This window comes from Colletes gigas, unplaced genomic scaffold (assembly GCF_013123115.1).
Source record: "Colletes gigas isolate AHSC1104 unplaced genomic scaffold, ASM1312311v1 Colletes_gigas_Sc00009, whole genome shotgun sequence".
NCBI lineage: Eukaryota > Metazoa > Arthropoda > Insecta > Hymenoptera > Colletidae > Colletes > Colletes gigas.
The window spans coordinates 6,992,811-7,015,441 of NW_025106638.1; the positions used below are offsets into that span (position 1 = coordinate 6,992,811).

General features: G+C 31.5%; 2 protein-coding genes across 3 annotated transcripts; one reads left to right on the forward strand and one right to left on the reverse strand.

Annotated features, from left to right (window-relative positions):
- Nucleotides 1-14,381: 14,381 nt before the first annotated feature.
- LOC122397360 lies at nt 14,382-15,303 on the reverse strand. The gene is made up of 3 exons (XM_043396482.1): nt 15,162-15,303; nt 14,914-14,997; nt 14,382-14,674 (listed from the first exon to the last, which is right to left on the reverse strand). The coding sequence occupies exons 1-3, from the start codon at nt 15,192-15,194 to the stop codon at nt 14,474-14,476; spliced, it is 318 nt and encodes a 105-aa protein (XP_043252417.1). The 5' UTR covers nt 15,195-15,303; the 3' UTR covers nt 14,382-14,473.
- A 1,419-nt stretch (nt 15,304-16,722) lies between these two features.
- LOC122397160 lies at nt 16,723-22,544 on the forward strand. Of its 2 annotated transcripts, XM_043396102.1 has the most exons (10): nt 16,723-19,489; nt 19,787-20,016; nt 20,091-20,307; nt 20,411-20,563; nt 20,640-20,804; nt 20,987-21,175; nt 21,260-21,434; nt 21,720-22,048; nt 22,124-22,260; nt 22,319-22,544. In XM_043396102.1, the coding sequence occupies exons 1-10, from the start codon at nt 16,745-16,747 to the stop codon at nt 22,467-22,469; spliced, it is 4,491 nt and encodes a 1,496-aa protein (XP_043252037.1). In that variant the 5' UTR covers nt 16,723-16,744; the 3' UTR covers nt 22,470-22,544. The 2 variants fall into 2 exon arrangements, with proteins under 2 accessions (XP_043252037.1, XP_043252038.1); XM_043396103.1 differs by lacking the exons at nt 22,124-22,260; nt 22,319-22,544 and having other exon boundaries at nt 21,730-21,895.
- The last annotated feature ends 87 nt before the right edge of the window (nt 22,545-22,631 follow it).

Below are 22,631 nucleotides of genomic sequence, written 5' to 3' on the forward strand. Positions count from 1 at the left end.
TCATATTATTATAGCTTGTGTTAAGACGAATTCAACGACCTGCTATGGCATGACCTTCGGATGACCTTGAACTGAGAAAATTGACTCCAATCAGCAAAAACGATCAAAGATGAAAATTGCTTTATTTTAAGATACATCAATTGCCAAATTCATAAGTTTATTTCAAAAAATTATATCATTAACCCTTATGTGGACAACCGGGTACCCGGGTACCCATATAGGATATATTATAATCAGGCGAATTATAAATGGAAATTTTAGAAGTAAATTATACAGGACACACAATTCTTAATGCTACTTATTTATTAAAACAAAAAATTTAAATTACAATGATTAATTAACAACAGAACAATTTTTACATATTGTAATTGTGTTTGCGTGCTCATCGCAAACTGGTTGTGAGCACTTCTGGCAATTTTTTCTAGTTTTCCTACGTTTTTTAGCGGGATCTGCGTGGCATATATGGCAAGATCCTACAACTTTTTTTCTTCCACTTGCATCTAATAAAATCGACGGTTGTGCAGAACTCGTAGACGGAACATTTATTGTGCGGGATGGAAGTAATATACTATCTATTGTTAATTTGGTAGAAAAGTGTCGCATTATTTGGATATTTGAGGCTCGATTTTGAATGGTTGTAATACAAAGTTCTTCTCCTAATTGGCGTAAAAATATACGACGGTCATTTGTTCTCTTATGTAACATGCTATTATTGGAGAGATGTATAATGTAGGAGGAAAGAGCGGCAATATCTAGTATGTTATAAAAGAGTGCTAGTGGCCATCGAGTAGTTCGTCTTTTTGTGGTATACCTCCCTAACATTTGATCCATTGTGTCAACGCCAGATTTTGTTTGATTGTAGAATTCAATAATTTCTGGTTTCCTTTTTGGCCCAGAAACAGCATTGCCAGTATGCATCGTTGACAATAATATAACGGCTTTTTCCTTTTTCGGCACGTACGAGCAAAGTGTAATATTTTCATGGTACCCAAATAAGGAAGAATACTCTTCGCGTGATTTGGATGGTACCATTTCTTTGGGAATGTATTTTTTGTTCTTTCTTATTGTGCTTACAATCGTCAACTTCCAAGATAATAGAGCTTTCGCTAAGGGAACAGTTGTAAAAAAGTTGTCCATGGTAATGTTTCTACCCGACCCTTTATACGCAACAACCAAATCTTTTACAACCCGTTCACCCTGGTTTATTTCGCGACCTGACGTAGATTTTCCCGTGTAAATTTGGCCAGATAATGGGTAACAATTTTTCGAATCGCATAGCCACCAGATCTTGATACCATATTTAGCTGGTTTTGATGGCATGTATTGCGTGAACCTAGTCCTACCTCTATATGGAAAAAGTTGTTCATCAACGGTTAGATTCGTTGAGGGTTTGTACGCTTTTGCCAAATTCGCGTTTAGCATTACCCATATATCCCGTATGGGAGCTGCTTTATCATGAGCTGCCCTTTCTGTTCGAAGAAGGTTCTTCTCCCAATAATGTTGCTAAATAAATATCTTGTTCCACACGTGATAATCTAAAAAATACGCACATGTGTTCATTGTACTACTATGGCATACTAACATTAGAAGGACCAACGATTATCATATTTTTTTACACAGTACCAACACGACAGATTTTTGAAAAAATACACAATTCAAGAAAACAATGTTTATTTATGTATTTCATTAGTCCTGTCGACATCAATTCGAAATAAACAATGTTTTTTAGGAATGAATTACATATAAAAAGTAGTCTTATGGATAATCTTCTGTTGTCAATTCTTCCATTTTTACACCTTCACAAATTGTGAACTATATTTCACAAAGCACTGAATGTTCAAGAACAGAACTACACACGATAGTTTCTCCAAGATGCACAATCTTCTCGTACCAAAAGCTGATTCAAACTGATCAGTTCTTCGTTTTAGTCTCTACTTTGTTTCGTGGGTTCGTACACTTGTTTATATAAACGAGATAAGAGACCCTTCATCGCGGCGCCACACCAATCACCGACGTAGAGAGACAGGATGAAAACGCATACACATATACGAATGACACTGGCGTCTTCATCATGGAATTATATTGTAATTTCAAATAATTTTTCGCTCAAATTCTTTGAAACAGTACTTGGTGTGTTATAAGAAGGAAAAGAACGAAAAATAAAGAGCATCGGAAATAAATGCTAGTAAAATCATCACTACAAGTGTCATATATCAGAATAGAATACTTGGGGTACCCGGGTACCCCGGTTGTACGACTACGGTGAATATTTTGGTTGTCTACACAAGGGTTAAATAAACTCAACGAAAACAAGGGTACCAGGTCGGTTATGAGGATGAATCTTTAAAGTTTAGATAATCCAGTTCATAATAACTTGTGACAACATTGTTACAACCTATGTTCAAATTGCAATCCTTTTTCTACAGCACAGAACTCCGCTCTCTGTACTGCACTTCTAGTTGTCACATCAATTAACACATTCCGATCTATGTTACTACATGACTGTATTATGCGTTCTCGAAGATCTTGAACGTTGTCAATTGGTTTTTCGTAAACAATGGACTGCAGATGTCCCCAGAGATAAAAATCTAAGGGGGATATATCTGGAGAACGCGGTGGCCAGCGAATTGGACCATGTGTTCCTATACAACGATTTCTGAACTTAAAATCGAGATATTGACGAACTATGCGGGCATTGTGAGCAGGGCATCCATCTTGTTGTAAATGCATGCTGTTTCTGATATTGAGAGAAATATCATCTAATAAGCCTGGGAGTTTTTCTTGCAGGAAGTTAAGATATCGCTGCTCTGTTAAGCTTCCTTCGATGAAATAAGGTCCAATTAGATAGCCATATAAAATTCCGCACCAGACATCGACACTAATTCGAACTTGAAAATTACGTTCTTGTATCCAGTGTGGATTTTCGACAGCCCAATGATGTTGATTATGACGATTAATGATGCCGTTATTTGTAAAACATGATTCGTCGGTCCACAGAATTTTCATTAATATTTCAGGGTCGTCTTTCAAAATAGTAGATAGCCACGCACAAAATGTCGACCGTCGAGGTCCATCAGTATCACGTAGTTGCTGGACTAACGTCATTTTGAATGGATGATACTTATACCTCTTCAAAATGACATCAACACTTTTTACGGACATGTTCAATTCGTTCGCTACTTGTCAAAGTAGTGATAGCAAAGTAGTGATCTCTCAAGATAACGAAAAGTATTCGTGGAAGGATAAACTCTGTTCAAGAACCGTTCTCTGTATAAAACTACTGCTTTGCGTGCATTTCTTCCACATTCGTTGAAAACAGCTAACATGCCATATCGTTCTCTTTTTGAAAACTTATTCATTTTTATACGATACATTATAAGAAGGCACACGATACTACGACTGGGTTACGACAGGATTAATAATACTTTCCTCTCGTTTGACCTTTGTTTCACCCGCTCGTCATTTTGTTTCTCTCCTTGGCTATTGTTGCCCGCCTTCGGACGTCCACACTCGCCCCACATACACACATGCATACACTCTTTCTTACACTATTAAACTGCCAGCAAGTTAGTAAATGGTTGAAAATCTAATAACAGCCTTATGATGAAAGTAAATAGTAGATTATCGTAAAGCCGCAACGGAATTCTGTGGCATACAACATTTTCATTACGCATTTCGTTTCTGTTGATTGAACTCAATTTTTTCAGTTCAAGGTCATCCGAAGGTCATGCTATAGCAGGTCGTTGAATTCGTCTTAACACAAGCTATAATAATATGAAGTAAAAAATATGCAATGCTATTTAAAAAAATCAAGTTGTCCTCGATTTCTTATTGAAAAAATAATAATTTTTTTAAATTCACTACTTTATCTTGTAGTACATAAGACATTGATAAACTTTTGTTGGAAACATTTTTTTGTCAGATTAACAGAAGTGCTCGAAAAAAGGTGGGCAAAAGTTAAGGAAACACCCTGTATATTGTATACAATAAAATATGCGTTCAAAAGTATGATCTCTAACTAGAATACCGCATCAATCGCGGAACGTAGAAGCTGGGTAGGAATTGTGAAAATTCAATGAACTGTGTTTGACTTGGTTCGAAGAAAGTTTTCCGCGAATTAGTCAGTCTTGCGTGAACGTAACAGCTCTGCTCCGTCGGCGCGAGATCGTTCACTCTTCGCGGCAGAACAACCAAATCAAGCAGTCAGCGGTTCGTTGTCATTGTATACCGAAGTGCTGCGCTTTCACGCGACACGCGATGGAAATTGAGTGGAAAGTACCTTGCTCTTGAGTGCAACGCAGACACTGTGAAAAGGAAATTGCAAAACGTCTTGGAGGTTGGCCCTGTCCGCGCGATTTCTCGCGAATTTCTAATCGGCGCGGCGGATCCGCTCGAGCTGCTGATTATATAGTATTGGACTGTTCGTCTTCGTCATCACAGAGTACATATACGCCGAACAACGCTTAAAATCGTACACTTCACGGTTTAACCGATTTTTATCTGCAAAATGTAAGAATCAAAACAGACGAATGGAACTGGTGTAGAAGAAGTAAATTGGTTTACCTTTATTTAACTTTCGTCCGTCCCTCATTTTTACAACTTAATTTACCCCTTAGACTAACATTGAAATAATGGTAAAACGTCGATGAAATATTAGGTCGTCCCATAAGTTCGTGTCGTTCGATATTCTGAAATTGACGAGGATAAAATTTATAATTTATAATAAAAAAACGAACAAAATTTGTCAGTTCAGAGAATTTCTGAAATTTTAAATATACTAACATCAACAATTCATATTTTTATTAGCATATAGTAAAACCGAATCTTACAAGAAATAAAATACAACAATTTCCAGGCTTATTAGTGGGTAAACAATTTGAAAATGTCAATATTTTAATGAAAAACGTTGAACTACATTTTAATAAAAAATCAACGAAGTTTTGTAGCAAGAGGTTTACTGTTTTTCATAAAATTCCATTATACATACACTGTGGAGCATAACTATAGCACCACTATAATTTTCAAGAGTTTTGTAGTTGTAACTAATGATTTCTAAATGTTAATAATACTACGTGAAAAGGACTAGAAAAAAATTATAATCAATGGAAAAAATACAAAAATAACATTTATTTAACATGAAGTATAATAATAAATGAAATATTGCAATGGTGCATAACTATAGCACCAATGTATTTGGAACGTAATAATAAGGTTAAATGGCTATAAAGTGTTAAATTTCTAATTCAGTTTATTAAAGTGAGCAGTTTCAATAATGAGTAGGACCTCCTTTTTTATGTATTAATTCAAAAATACGATTGTTCATACTTGTAATGAGTTTTTTCAAAGTTTCTTCACTAATTTGATTCCACGCTTCGATAACTGCTGTTTTTAGCTCCGAAATGTTCGAAAATTGTTGATTATTTCCATAAATATGCCGTACCATGATACCCCATAGGTTTTCATTTGGATTTTGGTCTGGGGAGCATGCAGGCCATTTCAATACATTGACATCAAACGTTTCAAACCATGCTGTGGTTTGTCGGCTTTTATGGATTGGAGTATTATCTTGTTGATAAGTCCATGAAATGTGATTGTTTGCATGAATAAAAGGCAATAAATGATTTTCGAGTATTCCAATATACTCCGCACTATTCATTCGTGTAGTTGGAAAAGCTAATCTGAGCTTGCCACAGGAGCAGAATGCACCCCACACGATAAGTGTCCCTCCACCGAAATTACGTTTCGAAAAGTATTTTTGTTCTTTACGAAGGTCCCTCCAATATGAATTAAATCCATCTGGACCGTCCAAATTGAATTTTTTTCCATCAGAGAAAATAACCTAAGTTAAATAAGGAATATTGAATATGAAGCTAAAATCTCGATTTATGAATGTCTAAACTTGAAGTCTGGCTATTTCGTGACGTTTCAGAAGTGTAGGTGCAGACATCATTTTTTGTCTTATAATGTTTGAATTATGTTTAAGGACACGTTGGACAGTCCAACGAGAAACGCCGAGATCACATTCCTTCACAATTTGTTTACAGCTTTTTAACGTATTGCTCGCAACTTTAGCAATTTGCCTTTCAGTACGAGGGGATAACTTCTTTTTAGGTCCCCCTTTCTTATTTTTCCCATACTTAGTAGGATCGCGTAAAAAATTCAGTACAACTTTATGAGATCGCCCGAGTTTACGTGCGATTTCATGTATCCTCATTTTTTGCTCTCTGTACGCTGAAATTGCATGTTGCTCTTGTTCATTAAGGTAGCTGCCACGTGGCATTGTATTAATTAACTAAGAATTCCCGGGTTTACTAAAAAAATTCCAACAGAAACCCTTGAAGTGCGTTAAAAATGAACTGGTTCTATTGTTTTGCACCGATCGTCAAACGTTTATCGATTAAATCTTGACATATAAGTAGACAACTTCAATGAATTTCACCTAAAATCCATTATTTACAATGCTTTTTCATACCATATAATTGGTTGTTTCAAATTATTTTCTTACAGGTCGGAAATGTTAAAAATGTTAGTGGTGCTATAGTTATGCTCCGCAGTGTATGTTTAAAATATTGCTTTAAGTTATAGTACAAAACTCGGCACGAACATATGGGACGACCTAATATAATCACTGCCGTGAGATCGAAGTATGAACTTAACGAACGATGTAAAATCAAGCTACAAACTTTCATTGATTCGATGCAGGAGGAAACTTTCCTCCAATTTCAGCTAAATTCAACAATGGAGAAATCGCGAGGCCGTATTACAGAACGAAATTAAAGTTTAATGACTAAAATCTACTCGTTAACTTCCGTAAACACCTTCGTTGAAAGTAAAATCTATAGCTAAAGTCGACGAAAATATTTCCCGAACGAAAATTCCGTTATTATTGTAATTAATGGACTTCTATTATAAGAACCTATCTAATCAAATGAATTGCGTGTCTCCCGTTAAGTTATTGGGTTGTTCGGAAAGTAGTTTCGTTTTCTTACCAACAGACACGTTAATTGTATTTTGAACCAGCCAACTTTATTCTAAATCGTATTCTCATTATTTATTATATTTTCACAGCTGACACTTCAAGGCTTGTTTATAAAAGATTTTGTATGTTTCTGTGCAATTGTATTTCTTTGGTGTCCCGTCAAATATGGAAAATCAGAAGCTGCATTTTCGGCATATTTTGCTTTTTTATTACCAAAAAGGTAAGAATGCCGTTCGAGTAAGAATAAAATTGTGTGACGTGTATGGAGAAGATGTTTTAACAGAATGACAGTGCCAAAACTCATTCGCAAAATTTCGTTCCTGCAACTTTGATATGCAAGATACAAAAGCGAAATAAAGGTATTGGTTAAAGCAAATCGACGAATAACAACACGAGAAATTGTTAAGAGGTTAAATTTGTCGAATTCGACCGTTTGTGATCACATGAAACGACTTGGTTTCGTTGCAAAGCTCGACATTTGGGTTCCACTATGATAATACCAGACCTCACGTAAGTTTGGATGGGATATGCTACCACACCCACCATACTCGCCAGATCCGGCACTTTTACTTATTCCAGTTTTTACAAAATTTCTTAAACGATAAAACATTTACTTAAAGCGACGATGCCAAAAATCACTTGCATCAGTTTTTTATAAATAAAGGTCAGAAATTTTATGAGCATGGAATCATGCTACTACCAGGAAGATGGCAAAAGGTGTTGGATCAAAATGGCCAGTACATAATTCAGTAAAATATTTATATATTTTAAGAAAATTGTACCTTTTCACGAAGAAGAAAAACGAAATTACTTGTTCGGAAACAACCCAATATTTTAAATGGAGTTCCATTGTATTCTTACTAAAAAAAAATTATAATTCATCTCAAACACTTGAATCGAATAAAATCAAATTTTGTTACAGTTTTTCAAACTGTCGTATTATTATACAGTGTTCGGCCACTCCTCGAAAAAATTTTAATGGGAGATTCTAGAGGCCAAAATAAGACGAAAATCAAGAATATCAATTTCTTGACTGAGGCTCCATTAAAAAGTCATTAAAAAATTTCAAATCATTCTGAAAAAATTATTTTTGGTTGCAGGGCTTAATTACAATCATTTTTAGTGAATACACATACCTCTGAAATCCTACCCACTTTCGAGAAAGAAATTCGAGCAGGTACTGAAAATAGACGAAATTAAAAAATTTCAAATCATACTAAAAAAATTATATTTAGTTACAGGGATCAATTACAAGCACTTTTGGTGAATAGACATACCCCGAAATCCTCGCACTTTAGAGAAAAAAATTCTTTACCGAAAATCTAATGTGAGACCAGAAATGCTTCCCTGAAATTTCATGCGAATATATAAAATGTCACAACTCCTGAACGGATTGGAGGATTTTAATTTCTCAAAATGTAGATAACGCATATTTTAGTGGAGTATATGTAGAAATTCTAACAATATTGAAGTTGTTGTTCCTTGGCATCATAAAGTGAGAAAAACCCCCTAAAACTGGTCCAATTTTCAAACGGCCATAACTCCTACAATAGTAAAGGTATCTCATTGAAATTTTTTTTGAAGCAGAGTCCATGGGTACTTCGAAAAAGTATTAGACAACTTTTCTGTAGAGCGTCAAACAAATTTATTAAAAATGTAAAACTTATTTTTAAAAAAAAAATTTCATATCGCTCTGGGCAAATTATTTTCGATTGCGGGGGTCAATTACAATCATTTTTGGTCATTAGACATACCCTCGAAATCCTATCCACTTTCGAGAAAAAAATTCGAGTAGATAGATAAATTTTTCGGTGAAATTAAAATATTTCAAATCATTCTGGAAAAATTATTTTCGGTTGCGGGGGTCAATTACAATCATTTTTGGTGAATACACATACCCCTGAAATCCTACCCACTTTCTAGAAAAAAATTCAGTACGGACGGAACTTTGAACGTTAATAACTTTTTCACGAAACCTCAATCAACAAATTGGTATTCATGATTTTCGTATTATTTTGGCCTCTAGAATTCCCTCTTAAAATTTTTCCCAGGGATGGCCGAACACCCTGTATATTCTTCAGTTTCACAAAAAAAAAGAAAACGATTTCTTCGAGCAAATCGAATCGGATGAGTTCTCCATCGTAGAATTATTACTTTCGTCGAGTGCCGAGAAACAATGCGCCCGCAGTTTTCCTGTTAACCAGACTGAGTGATTCAACCGGATGACCGGTTCAGAAGGTTCGCCACGATGAATCGCGATGGTACGTTCACAACCATAAACGCTGCCACTCGGCCAACACCCTCGGGCTAAAGACCGACCGATCGATTCCGCTCGCAAACCTCACTTTCCTTGGCCTCGTGCATCCACTCTTGCATTTTCGTCTGCGTCGTTTCCGGGTCAGTATAACACTTTGATCACGGGCCTCGGAATATTCCGCATTTTCCGTTCTATTACTTATTCGCTAGATCGGAGGAAAAATTTCATTTTCTGCATCGAATTTTGGTCACGAATACAATAAACAGATAGAAATACTTTCCTACGCGTCACTTTTATACTATTTCAATCAAAGATAATGATTACTTCAACGAAAGAATATTTTTATAAATTTATTAACACTAGGACTATCGAAGTGGTCGAAATTTTCGATTCGTAATTTCGAATAAAAATTGTAAAGTTAATACTCGGCTGAATTTTTGAAAATTTACCGTAGTTTTCTATAAAAGAATAAATAAACATTTATTTTCATTGCGTTAGACATTTCTTCAGGTATCTATCGTTTTAATTTCTTTGGTACAAATAAATACACCATAATTATCGGTAGTTTTAGTATTAATTGAAACATTTATACGTTATTAACGTGTCGATATAGTCGATACTGTAGTCTCGATATCTGTAGCGAAGAAAATAGAAATATTCGATAATTAAATGGTGTACCTGTTGTTTTATAGCATTCCCAATAACAGTAGAGTTATTTACAATTTTACAAATATTAAGGTTTTTTTCATTGTCAACGATTTTACAACATATAAATTTGTTAAATAACGCATTAACGTGATTTGAATATGCATTAAATAAGATTTTTTTTTAACGAAGAATCATTTTTATTGTTAACGATATGTTTTTAAATTCTAGTTTCTAATTTGTGCCAAATGCAAAAAATTGCGTTATTATTACAAGTAGAACGAATGATCGGGGACGGAAAAAACTTCTCATTAGTGATTTGCTACAGAGTTAACAATTTATTACATAATAGTGTGATAAATATCTAAAAAGATACAATTTTCTTGTGTCGTAATTTTTGTATAATATACATCGAAGTATTTGAGCAATCGTGTATAATACAATGGTTAAACGGTTAATAAATTTTCAACACTCGATTCGAACATTGTATTGCGTAATTCCAGTCTGAAAATTTTAATGAACGTGCTTTAAAAATATGAAAGAATTTATTTACAAATATTAGCAAGTAAACGACTTAAAATTAAAAAGAAAATGTCACATTAATAATATATTTAATAATCCAGACTGGAATGAAAATTGTACAACGTAATGATCGATAAGTTATGCGTATTGTTTTATCTAAGCGTGCAACATGCATCAAAGTTTTATTTGTTAACAGTTGTAGAAACACGTAAATGTGCAAGGACTTCGATTAAAAACAAAGCTCGTTGTACTCAAATTTAATTTTTCCGTGTACTTATGAATCACAATCGTAGAAATAATAGAGATTAGAAAACAGGTATTAGGTACAGATATTATCAAGGCAAAATCTAATTTACTTTTCTGTGACATATATTAAATATTGTCAAAATAAATATATTTCTAATTTATGACTTATAATAGAATAATTCTATTAACAGACTGAAGACTTACATTAAGAATAATAAAAAAATACTATATATCTAAAGGTAACGACGGTGTTACGTTTTTAATAAAAAACTCCTTGCACAAGTGACAACATTTGTTTTAATTTTAAACTCAGGATTAACGAGTACTTTTAGAAATATCACGCGTAAAAAGTGAAATAGACTTTCGAAAAATGTGAAAACGTGATATGTAGATTATACAGAAAAACGGATGTTCAAAAATCTGTGTTCGACAAACTAAACGGTACATTATATTAATTGACCAATGTTTTTTGGCACGTTTTGAATGTGTTCCAGACCATTTTTCTCTTGACTTACCTCCTACGTCTATTCTAAAAACAGTTTTAACGAGCACTAAACTGCCGATCATCTAATCACAGTCACGCATGTTTAAAAAGTAACATTTTATAAATTGTACAAGCAACATGCCATTACATTTTTATAAATACTCGTTTGTTCGCTATTCTTTAACGGGATGAACATACAAACTTGAAGTTCCAAATTCTTTTCAAGATCCAAATATCAACACATCATCCTATAAGAAAAGTCACCTTATTCCTTCAGTCTTCCCTTGCAGAATATGTACTTAAACAAATAAACCTATTCATCTTCGTAAAAAAGAAGTTTGCAGAGTTTGTATAGTTCAAGCACCACAAGCTTTCAATATAAAGATTTAACTTTGTTTAAGCATTGTTTCTAATACTGTACTGTTACAAATGAATACACATTTTGCACAGGAAGAAAGTGAGTTTAATAGAGGAAGATGCATTGCTCTACTTTTACACAATCTCAGAAAATCGAATCATTAACTTTAATAACATGTTCATCTTCGTCAAAGCCCTCATACTTGCAATTAAAATAAAACTTACGCGGCTGTGACAGATATCGCTACAAAACATATACGTACATATGTATTAAATAGTTTTGTATAGACCAGATCTAATTGCTTAGGTAAAGGCTAGAGGTTGATTGATCTAAGAGTTTATTTATATTTTCAGTTAACACGCTTTGCGATAACGACTAAGTTCCTTTTGTTTGGTGCTAATGAGACGCACGGCTGGTTAACTGAAATATAAATTAGCTCTGATAAACGTACGAGTCACTGAGTATCACAAATATTTTCTTTTCTGAATTATTAGTATTGACTTAGAGGAGTTTCTTACAGAGTGGCTACGTTTAATAGGTAATCGATTTTTAAGTTCGAAGAGGATAGCTAACAGTTCCACAATTATGAAACTCAGTTACTCCATTCAAGAAAATGTCACGCGAACACACATGTATTATTCTATTCTTATTTAAGCGCTAAAAAAGAAATAAACAAGCGACGAATGGAAGAATAATGCTAAGAAAAAATATTCCACGTAAATCTTGTATAAACATTCTTTAAAGAAGATTTTGATTTTCGTTTCTTATATATAAATCCTGCTTCGATTTCGAATTGAGAATTATTTTATATCTGAATACATGTTCTAAAACCAGCTCACAATAGAACCAAACATTTAATTTCACACACGCTAATTCTGAATTACTTAGAAGGCAACGATTATTTCCTTCGTCCTAAATGAATCGAATAAAAGCATTTTTCTTAAAACGCACATAGTTAATCGAATAATATTATTGGAAATACATTACTCTTTATATTATTAAACAACAGACTTGTGACTTACACGTATCATAATAGTGTGCACTTAACTTCAACATAGATCACGCAGCTCGTTGAACGCACACCTGTATCTTAAGGCAATATTATTCTCCATATCCTAATGTATGCACGCCCTTGGCTTTGCACATTTTTTCATCACCCTCGTGTTGTAAAATACACTCGCCATATCTACTATGCTATACATGTACATACATACACTAAATGTAATCTATTTTAAACAAAATTTTACAAATCATAACGAATATCATTTCTGTACACATAAAAGATTTTCTTTTTTAACATTACAATTCGAAAAATTAATTTTTTGATTACAAATAATTATTTTCAATTTTTACATATTTAAGTATACATGATGCATTCAATGCAAGAAATATTAGAATCATTATTGGAAAAGAAATAGTATTGTACTAAAGTAAAATACTGTAACTACATACAGGGTGAATACTATTACTTGCTATGTAAAGAGTCTTTGATGCAATTAAATGCTACCAGAAACACGCTTGTATTCTGTCTTTTTATCCAAGAGTAAAAGTATGTATTATTGAGATCTTTTCAATTAATTAGTATAATTTGTTTGCATAAAATATACAATGAAAAGATTGCTAATAGATTATCAAAGACATTTGTAGAAATTATATATTATATGTTCATTTTGAAGATTGTTACAATAAAATTTAATTTAAATTTTGTTTGAAATATAGATATTATCATGCTGTCACCCAGTATATAAGTATTATACATATACATATGTTCAGCTCTCAAATACTACAGTATGTAATAGATAGAAACAAATTATTATATTATATTTGGCATTATAATTATATATTCTATGTAAATCGAGTCATAAAACATATTTAAATACAAAAGGAAGTCTTAAAATAATCTTATCCAAAGTATCAAGAGACTTTCTATCAATTCAATAAAATACTACATATTGTGCAGGGATTATTCGAATATTAAAATTATTTTAAAATACGATAATTTCCTAATAAACTCTATAGAATATAATGATTCTAAATGATACATTTGGTATGAAAACTTGATATCAATTAAAAATTGATGCATCAAAATGTGTATAAAGTATCTTTGCATAAAATAAAAAGTAACGTTTTTTAATCTTACTGGTTCTCCTATTCTGTGTGGACATACAAGCATATAGATTGGCCCCAATATCACACTCACAGAGGAAGTTAAATAAATTATTTGTCGACGATACCTGTTGATCCCATACTATTTAAAACAAGCAATAAGACCTACAAATAAATCACTATAGCAATAATAGATTGATCGTGGGAACAATATTTTTGCACGACTAATACCTATCAACTACTAGGTATAAAGATATCAAAATAATTTGGACAATTGCTTCAATATATTTTGCAACTTAATAATTTTTAGATGTATATGGCCATGTGTGAATGGTCACTGGAAAATATAGTAACATTAGCTGTCTTTAAATGGCAAGAAATCGTATAAGTTGCAAATGAATTTTGTAACATATATTTCTTTTATCCATTTTAAATAAATAGCTTGTTATAATTATTATTGTAGTAAAAAATAAATCAAAATATTGCATGTATCATAATTGCTTTGTGAAATTCTAATAAATAAATGCTAATACAGTATGAATAAAATTATTACTAATATGCTATATATACGTAAGTATTAATTTCAAATAAACTTAAATTAAAAGTTAAATAGTTATTAATTTCATTAATAAAGCAACTTATTTCTTCTTTTACCGATAATAATGTCATATACTGTTGATTCTTCTATAGCAAAATAGTACAAAAAATGAACCTGTTACGTAAGTTGTAGTGAACTATTGTATTAATTATTGATATTATTGGAAATTTTCTTTAAAGCGTTGCATATATTTTTAAAGATTTGAATAGAATTTATACAAGCAAATGAAATGAATTTGAAAAATTAGTAAAAAGAAAATATTACTAAATGTTCCAATCTTATTTTAATTGTGGATTTTTATGTTGTCCTACAATCTTATTACGTAGCAAATTAAAATGCCCAACAACTTGAGACAATTGCGCTTTAAGAGAATCTGAAAGTTGTTTTTGTAACTGTTGAACTTCCAATATTTCTCGATGAAGGTTTTCATAATCTTTTGTAACTTGATGAACAGACCGTAATAGACGAAGCACAGAGATCTGTTAAAAAGCACAAAACAAACAGCAACTTAAAAATGGCAATTTAAATGTTGATCTTAGTGACTGGCAAAAGAATCAGTTACATTATACTTTGTTTTCGTTAACTTGAGAGTCAACAGTAGGAAACATAGTTATACCTACTGACTATGAATTCGTTTTTTTAAACTTATTCTAAAACACGAAGCACGAGAAAAATTTAAGTTGCGTTTCATTTCCGAACAGTTTAAATCAAAACATACCTCACTGTCCGGATTTTCAAATTCTTTCTCAAAGGCGTCAATTTGCCACGCAATCATATCTAGTTTCCCGTCAGCCTTTTGAACCTGTCATGACAAAAAGTTTACATAATCATCAAATAAATAATAGCAAGAGAATGACAATTTAACATTTGACATTTTCAAGTTGATCAAATTCGAAATCTAATCGACGTAAAGTACGAATGACATTTAAAACGTACAATTTAAAAATTGTTAAGAAATACACTTACACTTTGTTCAAGATGCACAATAGCAGATTCCATATTAACTGTTACAAATAACTGGTTGTTTTATACGAAAAGACGTTACTAACAGGACGCTGGTGCAAAACCGACGATTACTTTACCACGCTAGAATCGATATGCGCTCTCGGGCACGTTTGAAAAGCGGTGAATAGCGGTTGCAACTTCTATTTAAGAGTTACGACACATGGTGGCAGCATCTGCTACATGTTAAAAGCGCAAGCGTCCGTATTCAATCGTAATTGAGGTACAATCGCAGTCAAATCACAGGTCAAATCTAGTACAAGCTATACAGACCGAGAGACAATGAAGCTGCAAGAGTCAAATTTTGCACTGGATAGATAAAAATGCTCTTTTTATTAAATGAAAAAATCAGACTCTCACGTTGTTTCTCGTTTCGCATGGCTAATACTAAAATCAGCTGTGACGCTAACAAGAACTAGAGTTAATCAAAGAGTATGTATTCGTGACACATATCATTTTTAGCCCCTTAGCTTACAATGAAGTCTCAGAGACGTGATAAGTCTACCGAGCCAAACTTTGGTGTCGTTTTTGGCACATACAGTTGGAAATTAAATTGTAAGGCAAGGGGTTAATAAACCTTGTTCCTTGCTATATCCTCTGTTCGTGGTTCATATACATATCCACGTCACACGTCGATCCTGATTGTAGTCACTTGTAATTATGTTTAAAATAATTGATATGCGCTACAATCAGTTATAATTCCTACCGTTCAGTTTGCTTGCGCTGCGGTCTTAGGCTGGGGTCACACGAGCATCGAAGCGGCACGACGTGCATTTCTATGTTCTTCCTTGTCTTGCAATTGAAAACAACGAAGACAGACAAGATCGGCGTTTCTATGTCTTTTCAATTGTAAGACAAGGAAGGGCATAACCTGAATAACTCGCTTGTTTTTGAAGATAGAAGAAAATGAATTAGACCAAACTTACTTGGTATCGGAGGGCTCATAATCTGGTATTACCAATTTTTCTGTAGATGGAGGCGTCAAGGAGATATGAAGGTGAACTCTGTTTTTTTAAATGGAACAGTATATTTTTTTACTTACATTCTGATAGAGTGTTCCAAGGTGAATACAATGACCTATTATGAAGGTCATTCAAGGTCCCCCAAAGTCAACTGCAATAGAAAATAAATTGTCTCAGAGTATTTTTCGAATACTTTTGTATCACGTGTGTGTATTACGTGACACGGGTCACAAAAGATAAACAAACATTCAATCACATTGTACGCTTATCTGTATCTTCAAACATTATTGGTAATTTGGCTACCGACTAGAGTACAGCGTCGTAATATTTATTCAGTCTAAGTGTTCAGTCTCGGCTCGAGAATTCAAATTGTGTGCCGTTGTGAGCCTTTCTCTCTCGACTCTCACGAGGCAGTCCGAAATTAGTTCGGGCAGCTTCGGAGAATCGAGAAAGAGGGCATGCGTCAGTTTGCCTTTGTCGACTTTCCGAAACTCCACGAGCTCACGTACGCGTGATCTGGCATAGTTTGAGAGAGCACCTAGAGAGTACCTCTATCTGTGACTTTACCGAGTGTATTGCATTAAAATGGATTTACACGACCGGTATGTCCATATTCCGACAACAGATTTATCAATCTTGGAATTGTTAGAAACAGCATTTAAAGATAATCCATTTCCATTGCTACACCGTTTAATTCAACATTATGGAGCAGAGATAATAAAAAACAGTTTAGATGTAACAAAGTTAGAAACATTCCGTATGCTACTATGTTATGAATATCAGCTTACATTTAATTCTCAAAATAAATGTACAAGAATAGTTCCAAATAACTTATGTTTCAAAACAATAGAAAATGTTTTATTCTTGAAAAAGCAACTACAAAATTCTACAGATTTACTAATTTTATACGATATTATATTGTTATATACAATACTCTACTGCGACCTTAAATGTATTGAACAACATTTACTAAATTTTCAAAAATCCAATGTTGATTTCTTCGCTAGTAATGAAAGTAGAATTTTTTATATGAAAACAATTGAATGTTTTTTAGAATCGTTACGATTAAGACAATTTTTATACAATAATATAGAATCAAATTTTCTGAAACATTTTAGTTTATTGTATTTGAAAGATATAATACTATGGCTACAAATAAAAGAAAATAAAGAATGGCGATCGTTTGCTTCAATTTTTCCGAAATTAATAAATACTTTTGGCCCTGATAATATTTTGCCATCTATATGGGACTTTGTTTTAAATAAATTTGAAGATTTAAAAGATTCACTTGATGCATTGAGTATAATAACAGATATTTGTTTTTCATTAAATTACAAAGAGGCAAATACTACGTATCACAATTTATGCTACTCAGAACGATTATGGTTATTAATAATAAACAGTTTAAAATGTCCTATACAACAGTATCGTAAACAAGCATTATTTGTAATGAAACGAATAACTGATTTTATAAGTGTTGTAGACAAAAGTGTGTTAAAATTAGAGAAACCACCAATTGTTCCTTTTATTTGTAATCGATCAGATGAAACAAATGTATCAATAACCAATATCAAACAAAAATTTTTTTTGATATTAGAAGCATTAGAGGAGAAGCAGTATCATTTAATAATGCCAGCTTTGACACATATAACAGCTCTAATAAGAGGAAACAAAGAACATGTATCATGTAATGACTGTTTTAACAATTGTTGGCTACAACTACTTTTCGAAAGAATATTGAAACATGAAAATAATATTATAGTAAAGCAAGGAATATTATATGTTTGCGAATTACATACAATTATACATGATTATCAATTTTTGAAATTGTTTGTACATGTTTTAAATAACACATTTTTATATGAATGCAAATCTTATCAACAAGAACCAGAAATATTAAATGATATTATAACATTATTTATACGTGTCAAAGAAGAACAAATTGAATTCATTGATAAACTCCTTCAAATAATAAACAATGAAATGTGGGCTCCAATACCAATATTTTATATGATGTTAATTTTAAGAATAGTTTCAAGTAAATCTTCAAATTATTGGGAAAATAATGAATTAACTAGAGTTAAGTTCTTAGTACAGAAGAATTTAAATGCACATTCCCACATTTTAAGAATCGCATCACAAATTGAACTTTTGAACACAATTTCTCTTTCATCGAAGAAAATAAATGATTTGAAAATTGTAATAGATGTATTATCAGAATTTCCTCCTGAAGAAGCTCTCATTAGAGGCTCGTATTCATGGAATATTATGACAGCATGGTTAAAAGATGTGCTAATAAAAACAGATGTTATCAATTTTGTAAAATTAATATGCGAAGAAAATTTGTATCACAATAAACAATCTAGAATTAGTCCAGCAAAGTTTGCTTTTATGATATGTATATTACATGATGCAAATTTAATATTGGAATGTAAAATATGCCCTGTAGAAGGCATATTAAATAAGTGGCTATCATCACTTAATGGAATTGATATAAGACCTTATGCAAATATTGCACATATCTTTTATATCATAGAAGTTATGTCACATTTACTTAATTTAAATGCAACAAACATGAATAAAAGTCTCATGCAATTGTTGTCTCTATATATTAACGATGCCTTAAAATTTTTACTTAAAAATAATAAAAGTATACCATACAAATTCAATTATGAAGAAGTAAAGAATTATTTGACTGTAATTATCTCATTTCTTAGTAATGGAAATCTAATACTACCACAAAAAGAAATTTTAAATTATATTGAAAAGTTTAGAAACGAAAGTATAACTATTCTCGAAAATATAAAACAGTATTCAAATGTGCACTATATGTATGCATTATACATTTTACATTATACTCAAAGTATTTTGAATATAAACCCTGCATCATTTTACATACTACCTTTATTAGATATTTCTTATATTCGTATATGTGAGAATGATCAAGATCAAATACATTCTAAAGGAAAAATCGCATCAGATTGTTATTTACTATTTGCAAAACTTACAAATCAATTTTTATCAAAAGTAGAAATAGAATCATGGCTACAAAAAACTGATTGGTTCAAAAATATATTGGATCTTTACGAGGTAGGAGGGAATGAAATTGTACCAGAAATAGCATTGATATTAAAGACAATTGTTGAAAAGGGAGGGATAAATGATTCACAAAATAAATTGAATGTAGAATCTATTTTTACTATTTGTTGGAGATCTACATTGTTAAGTACAAAGAATAAGGTATACTTTATGGCAATGAAAAATCTTATAGGAGTCATTATAAACAACAATTTTTTGGTACTCCCTGATGCTATGAACTTTGTAAATCATGTAAGATGATAAAATATTATCCAAATATTAAGTACCTAAAAAGTTCGTATGGTTTTCGTAGCTTAGAAATTGCGGTATGTTTTAATATCAATTTAATCAGTTCAATCATAGTCAACACGTAACCTTGTAGCAAACATTTTACACGTTATTTTCGAGTCTTTATTAAAAAAGCAGTAAAACGTAATAAAATATCTGATCACCATCTGCCAAAGTGATAGCTTGAGAAAAACTGCACAAACTTTCTGGGGTATCTAATACTAATAATTTTAATATATTAATCATTTTATCATATTTTAGTTTCTTGATCAGTTAATCGAAGAAAGTAACAATACACCAAAATTAAAAAAAATTTTATTAAATGAAATGAAATTGTTAAATGTATGTAATTTAAGAAATTTACAAGAATCATTGTTATCATGTCTTCTTCATGGACAAGTATTCAGAAGAGATGAACAAGTAGAAAATCAAACATATTTATACATTACAAAACATTATAAAAACTATTATCCGCAACATATATCAATGATGTGAGTATTTTCATATTATTTTATATTATTCTAAGTACCATTGTACTATTAATTTTTTTTATTTGATTAAACAGAGGTCATGATAATTATACTAGTATCAGAGTACTTTCTGTAATACTACTACACAAGATAATAAGTGCAGACATAGAATATACATCAACATTTCTTCCAATTGTTTTACAGAAGTTAGAAAAGTATAAAAATAAAAGATATTTCAATCATTCATACATACATAAGATAAAGCATCGAATTATGCAAATCTTATTAATATTACAGCCAACTTTGAATAAGGTAATAAAATACTGTATAATTGAGCAAATAATAAGTAAACAAACATATTATACAGGGAGTGCTAAAATTAATATTATTTTATATTAAGTAATTCTTTCTGTAGACAGACACTGCTACATTGCAAGAACTTCTCTGTAATTTCATGCTCTTGGAAAGTAATCAACACAGTGTGCGATTAATGCAAGAATGGATACTAATACAAATTTTTGTAGAAAATAGTGAATTTCATTATAAATTATGGGAATTTTTTGAAGAGGTATTTAAACAAATTTTATCATATAAATTGATTATATCTTATCTATATGATGTTAACTAATAAACTATCCATGTAGATGATCGTAACACGTCCAGGATGTGTCAGTTCAGTAGCATGTATAGTGTATCACATTTCAAAGCTACTTCCTAATAACTCTCAAAGTAATTTTATTTCAACAGGAATAAAATACATTGCACGTTGTTGTTTAGGACAGCAGTATAATATGCGTCTTTATAGCCAGGTAAACTGTGCAGTAAGATATATAATAGTTTGTTAATTCAAAAATAAAGTCAAATAGAGCATATATTTATATAAACTTTATAAACTTTTTTCAATGTTTTGTGTTTTCCATGTACTACTGAAGTGGGTTTCATATTTTATGAAACTCTTCTATTAACGCATTAATATTTACACTTAATGTAGGTTATTTTTGTAAAATTATATGAAATATTAGAAAAGTTAAACTGTGATCGTGTCGTATGGGAGTACAAAGGATTATACAATACTGTGATCGAAAGTTTAAAAGATGGAAATTTAATGAAAAACTCTAGCAAAATTCAAGATGACTTTTATCTTTCTGTTTTTCATCCTATGCAAGACTACAGTCTACAGGTAATATTATTAAAATTTATATCTTAAACTATTGAAATGTAAGTACTATGGGATACAGATAGTAAGTAATTTTTGCATTTGTAGACACTATATTTTGAACTTCCTCGGTTGACGGATATGGATCAAAGCGAATGGATTGATCCAGATCTCTTTAGAATTCTAAACTTTAAAGAAACTCATAACCATCCTCTTCGATTATATAATTTAAACACATTGTTATCAGAAACTGAAACATCCTCGTATTTAACGAAATCCACAGGTATTTTGATAAATATGTTGATCAATGTACAAAGTGATTCACAAGGTGTGATACTGAAAAGATTTCGTTTTTGAGAATACTAAAAAAATAATAAAATATAAATGTATTTGATTAGTGAATTTTAACGTGAATGGAGAAAAATATTGTTTTCTATGTTTTTAATTTATTTCTGCAAATAGAATCATTCTAAATTGTATATCACGCATTGTGAAACACACTGTATCTGTATATTACCAACAATTACAGAATATTAAACTCTAATACTTTAAAATATAACTAATGCAGACTCACCTAGGAAATATTCTGAAATACATCTCCAAGAACTGAGCGATATTCAGAAGAAAATTAATCCTTCAATGGCCATGACTTTGTCACATAATGTCATTTTTCCAACAATTCGAGAATTCATTTCTCATAAAACAATATTATCAGACGAAGGCGGAATTATAGTTGTAGCATGTCTCATTGATCGTATTCCAAATTTGGGAGGACTTGCTCGTACTTGTGAAATTTTCAATGTTAAAGAATTAGTTCTTGCTAACTTAAATCAAATTAAGGACAGAGAATTTAAAAGTCTCAGTGTATCAGCTGAAAATTGGATAACTATTACAGAGGTATTTTGTGCATGATGTTTTACAACAAAATATAAAAATTATATTTCATAAGCGAGAAACTTACAAATATTTTAGATAAAACCTCATCAATTAAGTGAATATCTGTTACGAAAGAAAGATATGGGATGGTGTTTAGTAGGTGTGGAACAAACAGCTAATAGTACAAATTTACTAAATATGAAATTTAAAAAACAGACAATTCTTGTCTTAGGGTAAGTAATTAAACCAGTTTAATGATTTTTCTTATTGTTATATAAATACTATTTTCAGAAATGAAAAGGATGGAATTCCTGCCAATTTAATACCTTTGTTTGATACTTGTATAGAAATACCACAAGTTGGTGTGATTCGTTCATTAAATGTTCATGTCAGTGGTGCCATATGTATATGGCAATATGCAAAACAACATACATTAACATAATTATATTTGTGAATTCATGTAAATAATTATAATTAATCTTCTATTTTTATATATTGTGTAATAATATATTAGTAGACACAAAAAAAAATGGTGTAAAATGAATATAATTGATATGGGAAAACGATTAACCAAATGGTATTAAAATACATTTATAAAACCTAA

What these genes read in the sequence shown, in the direction of transcription:
- LOC122397360 (XM_043396482.1), bottom strand. Translation starts at nt 15,194, where the DNA reads ATGGAATCTGCTATTGTGCATCTTGAACAAAGT. An exon ending in TTGTGCATCTTGAACAAAGT is followed by an intron (nt 14,998 to 15,161) that starts GTAAGTGTATTT and finishes TTGTCATGACAG; the next exon opens with GTTCAAAAGGCTGACGGGAA. An exon ending in TTGAAAATCCGGACAGTGAG is followed by an intron (nt 14,675 to 14,913) that starts GTATGTTTTGAT and finishes GCTTTTTAACAG; the next exon opens with ATCTCTGTGCTTCGTCTATT.
- LOC122397160 (XM_043396102.1), top strand. Translation starts at nt 16,745, where the DNA reads ATGGATTTACACGACCGGTATGTCCATATTCCGACAACAGATTTATCA. An exon ending in TATGGGAATTTTTTGAAGAG is followed by an intron (nt 20,564 to 20,639) that starts GTATTTAAACAA and finishes CTATCCATGTAG; the next exon opens with ATGATCGTAACACGTCCAGG. An exon ending in TGCAAGACTACAGTCTACAG is followed by an intron (nt 21,176 to 21,259) that starts GTAATATTATTA and finishes TTGCATTTGTAG; the next exon opens with ACACTATATTTTGAACTTCC.